At 45.2% G+C, this 7,620-nt stretch overlaps 1 protein-coding gene across 1 annotated transcript; it reads left to right on the top strand.

Annotated features, from left to right (window-relative positions):
• The first annotated feature begins 695 nt into the window (after positions 1 to 695).
• Positions 696 to 7,138, top strand: LOC142302154 (vitelline membrane outer layer protein 1 homolog). Its single transcript, XM_075343238.1, has 3 exons — positions 696 to 920; positions 6,043 to 6,155; positions 6,830 to 7,138. The coding sequence occupies exons 1-3, from the start codon at positions 771 to 773 to the stop codon at positions 7,113 to 7,115; spliced, it is 549 nt and encodes a 182-aa protein (XP_075199353.1). The 5' UTR covers positions 696 to 770; the 3' UTR covers positions 7,116 to 7,138.
• The last annotated feature ends 482 nt before the right edge of the window (positions 7,139 to 7,620 follow it).

Genomic DNA, 7,620 nt, shown 5'->3' with positions numbered 1-7,620 from the left:
CTGTGCTCTACGTTCTGCTGTGGGTAAAGTATGGCTACGAGAAACTTCTAAACTGCTGCATTGTTGTTTTCTTTACATTTTATGCAGAATCCCAACATTTTTGTAGTTGATGTATATTGTAAAGCAGGATTGCAGTAGTTTAGTACCTGGTCCTCTCCTACAATGGGGCTGGAGAGTACAATGGATCATAAACATCCATATGTGCCATAAAGTGTAATTTTGGTAGACCTATTTTTTTGGCCTGGACCATGTCTTGGACCATCTTAGTTTTGGTAAATAAATTCTCCCAATTTTTATTTTTTCATTTCCGGTATTGATTTGCGGCTCATCTGTAATACATCCATCTTGAGAAATATCGGAGGAATGCAATAGTCATGTATCTCATTTGTTTTTGGTAACCCGGCATATGAAATCATCCATTGTATTCTGACGGCTGGCAAATTCCGTGATTTGTCCTCCTATGTCTTCGCACCTACGTAGAGAACACAAAGGAGCATGGTTGTGCCATAATCCAAAGACAAGATGCTCAGTATCCAGTCCATCGCAATGCCAGATATAAAGGACAGCCAAGGAGTTATGAAACCAGAAGGAAAGAACAAGACATTTCTTAATGAATAATAATCTTTTGTCCGTCGATTGGAGCAAACATAAACCAGGAAATCTGTTATAAACCTGTGGTGATCGGCCAAGTTCCTTGTAATATCCATATAAGAAGCCATGACCATCCACCACAGCTTCCATCCAAGTGGATCCTTCATACAGAAGACAAGATGTTGTCCGTCCTTCTTCTCCTGGTGACTTTGCAGAACTTAGTGGCAGCTCAAACCACCATATCGGTTCCAAATGGCGTACCAAAGGGTGAATGGGGACCAACGGAGGTTTGTGATCCAGGAACGAGAGTACGAGGCTTCGAGCTCAAAGTGAGTAATGAATGGAAGATGTGGAATTAGACCATGGGATTAGAATGAACAAGGGCTAGGACATATGTACAGACAGGGGCTAGGGTGGACTAGGACTGATGTATAGACTGGATCTAATATAACAAGTCTAGAATCTAGTATATAAAGGTGTGTGTGTGTGTGTGTGTGTGTGTATATGTGTGTGTGTGTGTGTGTATATATATGTGTGTATGTGTGTGTGTGTGTGTGTGTGTGTGTGTATGTATGTATGTGTGTGTGTGTGTGTGTGTGTATGTATGTGTGTGTGTATGTCCGCTAAATGAATCCGCACCGTCACATTTACAATCACGAAATTTTGCACAGACGCCTCATGTGACTCAGGGAGCATCATAGACTATAGGCCGCTTTACACGCAGCGACATCGCTAATGAGATGTCGTTGGGGTCACGGATTTCGTGACGCACATCCGGCCTCGTTAGCGACGTCGTTGTGTGTGAAACGTACGAGCGACCGCTAACGAGCAAAAATACTCACCTTATCGTTGCTCGTTGACACGGTGCTCTATTTCCAATTATCGTTGCTGCTGCAGGTAGGATGTTGTTCGTCGTTCCTGCGGCACCGCACATCGCTATGTGTGACACTGCAGGAACGACAAACATCTCCTTACCTGCGTCCACCGGCAATGAGGAAGGAAGGAGGTGGGCACTCATCTCCGCCCCTCCACTTCTATTAGGCGGCCGCTTAGTGACGTCGCTGTGATGCCAAACGGACCGCCCCCTTAGAAAGGAGGTGGTATGCCGGTCACAGCGACGTTGCTAGGCAGGTAAGTAGTGTGACGGGTCCGAGCGATGTTTTGCGCCACGGGCAGAGATTTGCCTGTGACGCACAACCGACGGGGGCGGGTACGCTCGCTAGCGATCTCGCTAGCGAGATCGCAGCGTGTAAAGCGGCCTTAAGTTTTAATGGGAAAATTTAACCCCACGCTTTACAGTTACTCTCTAAAAAACCTGCCTCCATTAAAGTCAACGGAGCTGCAAGCTGCAGGTTATTAATAGGAGATGTGATTGGTTGCTATAGGAATGATAGACATTCATAGTATAAGAAGCTTCTGTGTGAAGTAATAAGATGTCGGTGGGGAGACGGATAGAGAAAGGCAAGGAAAAAGACAGTGAGAGAGAGACAGACAGACAGTCAAAGAGTCAGAGGCAGACAGACAGGGAAAGAGACAGGCACAGACAGACAAACACAGACAGACAGGGAAAGAGACAGAGACAGGGAAAGAGACAGAGACAGGAAAAGAGACAAAAACAGCCAAAGAGACAAAAACAGGGAAAGAGACAGAGACAAAGAAAAGGACAGGGTAAGAGACAGGGTAAGAGACAGGGTAAGAGACAGGATAAGAGACAGGATAAGAGACAGGGAAAGAGACAGGGAAAGAGACAGGGAAAGAGACAGATGTGGAAAGAGACAGTGAAAGAGACAGAGACAAGGAAAGAGACAGGAAAAGAGACAGAGACAAGGAAAGAGACAGTGAAAGAGACAGAGACAAGGAAAGAGACAGGAAAAGAGACAGAGACAAGGAAAGAGACAGTAAAAGAGACAGAGACAAGGCAAGAGATGGGGAAAGAGACGGAGACAGATGAGGAAAGAGACAGACCGGGGAAAGAGGTAGACGGGGAAAGAGGTAGACGGGGAAAGAGCTAGACGGGGAAAGAGCTAGACGGGGAAAGAGACAGATGGGGAACGAGACAGGCCTGGAATGAGACAAACGGGGAAAGAGACAAACCTAGAACGAGACAGACCTGGAATGAGACAGACCTGGAACAAGACAGGCAGGGAAAGAGACAGACGGGGAAGAGACAGACGGGGGAAGAGACAGACGGGGAAGAGACAGACGGGGGAAGAGATAGATGGGGAAAGAGACAGATGGGGAAAGAGACAGACCTGGAATGAGACAGGCAGGGAAAGAGACTTACAGGCAGACAGACACAGAGATACAGAGAGACCAATAGACACAGACAGAGATAGTGAGAGACAGACAGACACAGAGAGAGAGACAGACAGAGAGACTGATACACAGACAGACAGAGATAGACACAGACAGAAAGACAGACATGGATAGAGACAGACAGGGAAAGAGACAGACAGGGAAAGAGACAGACACACAGAGACAGACACACAGACAGACACACAGAGACAGACACACAGAGACAGACACACAGAGACAGACAGACACACAAAGACTTGGAGAGACAGTTACTATTCCGGGCAACGACTGGGTACTACAGCTAGTATATGTATAAACAAGGGCTAGGACATATGTATAAAGAGGGAGTATGGTGGACTATGATTTATAGATTGGATCTAATATAACAAGTCTAGAATATATGTATAAACAAGGGCTAGGACATATGTGAAGACAGAGACTAATACAGCTGTATGTACAGGGATTATGATACAAACAGGGATTAGAACAGATGTATAGACAGGGACTAGGGTGTACTAATACTGATGTATAGTCTGGATCTAATATGGATGTATAGACATAATGGAGAGTATACAGCCATGACTGAAGTGTTGGCATCGTCGAAATTGTTCCAGAAATTTCTGCAAGAAAATTATTGCAATTACACAGGTTTTGTTCTACACGGGTTTATTTCCTTTGTGTGTATTGGAATAATAGAAAAAAAACATTAGAGAAAAAGACAAATTGGGCATAATTTCACACAAAACCCAATGGGCAAAAAAAATAAATGGGCAAAATAGTTGGCACCCTTAATATTTGGTTGCACGCCCTTTGGAATAACTTCCATCAGTCGCCTCCCATAGCCTTCACAGTATTCTTCCTCCTCTCACCTGGAATCACCTGGAGTGTGTTAATATACATCCACGGGTGTGTCTCTAATTAACTCAGATGTTGCCAATAAACCTATCAGAAGCTTCCAAAGACATGACATCATCATATGGGCTGTCCCATATTGTTTAAAGGCACAGTACTCTTAAGGGGGCTTTACACGCAATGATTTCGCTAACGAGATGACGTTGGGGTCACGGAATTCGTGATGCACATCCAGCCTCGTTAGCCATGTCGTTGCGTGTGACACCTACGAGCGACCGTTAACGATGCAAAATACCAAATCGTTGATTCTTGACACGTCGTTCATTTTCCAAATGTCGTTGCTGATTTTGGATGCAGGTTGTTTGTCGTTCCTGAGGCAGCACACATCGCTACGTGTGACACCGCAGGAACGACGAACAACACCGTACATGTGTCCTCCGGCAACGAGGTGGGCGTGACTTTTATGTGGCTGTTCTCCGCCCCTCCGAGTCTATTGGACGCCTGTCGTGTGACGTCACTGTGACGCCGCACAAACCGCCCCCCTTAGAAAAGAGGCAGTTTGCCGGCCACAGCGACGTCGCTAGGAAGGTAAGTCCGTGTGACGGGTACTAGCGATATTGTGCGCTACGGGCAGTGATTTGCCCGTGACGCACAAACGACGGTGGAGGGTGCAATCGCTAGCGATGTTGCAGTGTGTAAAGCAGCCATTAGTGTATGTAAATATTTCACTGTGCAGAAAGTAATAATGCCTGAAATCATTCTCTCTCTCTCTCATTATTCTGACATTTGGCAAATAGAAAGAATTTTGGTTCCTGATTGACCTAAAATGAGAAAGGTTTATTCTGATTTCATATCAGATAGTGAGAAAAACCTGCAGATGTGTCTTTATAGAGAGTGGAGGGAAAACCTGCAGATGTGTCTGTATAGAGAATGGAGGGAAAAACCTGCAGATGTGTCTGTATAGAGAGCGGAGGGAAAAACCTGCAGATGTGTCTTTATAGAGAATGGAGGGAAAAACCTGCAGATGTGTCTTTATAGAGAATGGAGGTAAAAACCTGCAGATGTGTCTGTATAAAGAGCGGAGGGAGAAACCTGCAGATGTGTCTGTATAGAGCGTGGAGGGAAAAACCTGCAGATGTGTCTGTATAGAGAGTGGGGGGGAAAACCTGCAGATGTCTCTTTATAGAGAGCGGAGGGAAAAACCTGCAGATGTGTCTTTATAGAGAATGGAGGGAAAAACCTGCAGATGTGTCTTTATAGAGAATGGAGGTAAAAACCTGCAGATGTGTCTGTATAAAGAGCGGAGGGAGAAACCTGCAGATGTGTCTGTATAGAGCGCGGAGGGAAAAACCTGCAGATGTGTCTGTATAGAGAGCGGAGGGAAAACCTGCAGATGTGTCTGTATAGAGAGTGGAGGGAAAACCTGCAGATGTGTCTTTATAGAGAGCGGAGGGAAAACCTGCAGATGTGTTTGTATAGAGAGCGGAGGGAAAACCTGCAGATGTGTCTGTATAGAGAGCAGAGGGAAAAACCTGCAGATGTCTCTTTATAGAGAGCGGAGGTGAAAACCTGCAGATGTGTCTGTATAGAGAGCGGAGGGAAAAACCTGCAGATGTGTCTGTATAGAGAGCGGAGGGAAAACCTGCAGATGTGTCTGTATAGAGAGTGGAGGGAAAAACCTGCAGATGTGTCTGTATAGAGAGCGGAGGGAAAAACCTGCAGATGTGTCTTTATAGAGAATGGCGGTAAAAACCTGCAGATGTGTCTGTATAGAGAGCGGAGGGAAAAATCTGCAGATGTGTCTTTATAGAAAGCTTTAAAACTTTAAAAACAAGTACCAGGATATACATATACACAGGGATTAGGACGGATGTATGGACGGCGACCAGGATATACATATATATAGGGACTAGGACGGATGTATGGACGGGGACCAGGATATACATATATACAGGGACTAGGACGGATGTATGGACGGGGACCAGGATATACATATATACAGGGACTAGGACGGATGTATGGACGGGGACCAGGATATACATATATACAGGGACTAGGACGGATGTATGGACGGGGACCAGGATATACATATATACAGGGACTAGGACGGATGTATGGACGAGGACCAGGATATACATATATACAGGGACCAGGATATACATATATACAGGGACTAGGACGGATGTATGGACGAGGACCAGGATATACATATATACAGGGACCAGGATATACATATATACAGGGACTAGGACGGATGTATGGACGGGGACCTGTTGTTTTTACACTTTGTTGTCTTACTCTTAGGTGGAAGAGTGGAAAGATGTTCTCGATGATACGGCTCTGAATGCGATCCGGCTGCTCTGTACTACACCTACATCTACGGACGTGCTGAAGAAGATTACCTCCACGGAAGGAGAGTAAGTTCTCACATAGGTGAAATGGGTACAAAATGGAAACCCAGGAAACGGAGGAGCAGAGGACAGCCATGTTGATACGTACAGAAGCCCAAACACCAATCCACCGAATAGATCTTCTGATCAGAGGCTTAGTCCGGGGCTTACAACAACCCGTCACCATATAGTTTCTTAGGCTAGTTGGCGTAATCAACAAGTGTGGACATTTGTTGGTGCCTTTAGGTCTCTTTCACACATCAGTTTTTTGCCATCAGTCGCAATCCGTCGTTTTGTAAAAAAAAACGGATCCAGTGCTGGATCAGTTTTTTTCTCATTGACTTGTATTAGCGACGGATTGCGACAGATGGCCTCACGTTTCGTCTGTCGTGCGACAGATCCGTCGTAAAAAGGTTTGTCCGGGCGATGGAGCCGACGTCCACAGGAACATATATAAATATGAATATAAAGATACAAAGCATATCACAAAAAAAGAGAAAAAAAATATTTGATCTCATGTAAACGTATGTATGGAAAAAATTGTCCCTGGTCATGAATACGGGTAAATGGAATGGTCCTAAGGTGGATCAAGAGGAGGAATCAGAAACCTAGTAGATGAGAAATAATTAACAATGGTCAGCATAGGGATGTAGAACAAGACCGTGTGGATTTGTATTCAGCATTGTTTGCTTTATCTTTAGATTTGGATCTTGGGGGAAGTATTTCTCGTGTCCCTCAGGATTTCTCTTAGGCTTCTGCCTAAGAGTGGAGACCGGAGACCCAGTCGATGACACAGCTGCCAACAACATCAAGTTCACGTGCTCTGATGGCTCCATCATAGAGGGAGATGGACAGACATGGGGAGACTATGGACCATGTAGTGAAGCATGTCCTAAAGGAATACGTGGAATCATAACCAGAGTGCTGCCAAAACAAGGATATTTCCGAGATGACCTTAGTCTCACCGATGTCAGGTTTATTTGTTAAGGTTCCTGAAAAGTCTCCCAAACAATCCGAATCACTCATATAATGAATCATTGCATTTTAGAATCACCTCTCTGAGCATATTAGTATATAGTTGTGAATGTTTTTCATGTGTATGACAGGGGCTGGATGAGGTATGACAGGTGAGGGCGTGAGAATTGGTGGAGGATGATGGTAATTGGTGTTGGGTGAGGGTGAAGGAAAGTGGGTTTTGGTGGGTGCCAAGATGTAATGGAAGATTGTGGTGGTGGCTGTTGGTGGATAATGGTGGTTGGAGGTAGTCACTGATGGGTTATGGCAGGTTTTGGTGTGTGTTAAGATGTTATTGTAGGTGGTACTTTGGTAGGTTGGTTGTTGGTGATGGTGGGTCTTGGTGGGTCTTGGTGGGAGGTGATGCTAGTTGATGGTGGTGAAGCGACCGATGGTAGGGCTGCGGGTGTGTGTGTATGCTCTATTCCAACAAAATCCCCATACTCAGATTTTACCGGTAGTAACATTTCTTTACTAG

This window comes from Anomaloglossus baeobatrachus, chromosome 4 (genome assembly GCF_048569485.1).
Source record: "Anomaloglossus baeobatrachus isolate aAnoBae1 chromosome 4, aAnoBae1.hap1, whole genome shotgun sequence".
In the NCBI taxonomy this organism is placed as follows: Eukaryota; Metazoa; Chordata; class Amphibia; order Anura; family Aromobatidae; genus Anomaloglossus; species Anomaloglossus baeobatrachus.
The sequence above is the reverse complement of the archived record's forward strand: the minus strand, read 5'-3'. Positions and strand labels throughout refer to the sequence as shown.

What these genes read in the sequence shown, in the direction of transcription:
- LOC142302154 (XM_075343238.1), top strand. Translation starts at nt 771, where the DNA reads ATGTTGTCCGTCCTTCTTCTCCTGGTGACTTTGCAGAACTTAGTGGCA. An exon ending in TACGAGGCTTCGAGCTCAAA is followed by an intron (nt 921 to 6,042) that starts GTGAGTAATGAA and finishes TCTTACTCTTAG; the next exon opens with GTGGAAGAGTGGAAAGATGT. An exon ending in ATTACCTCCACGGAAGGAGA is followed by an intron (nt 6,156 to 6,829) that starts GTAAGTTCTCAC and finishes CTTTATCTTTAG; the next exon opens with ATTTGGATCTTGGGGGAAGT.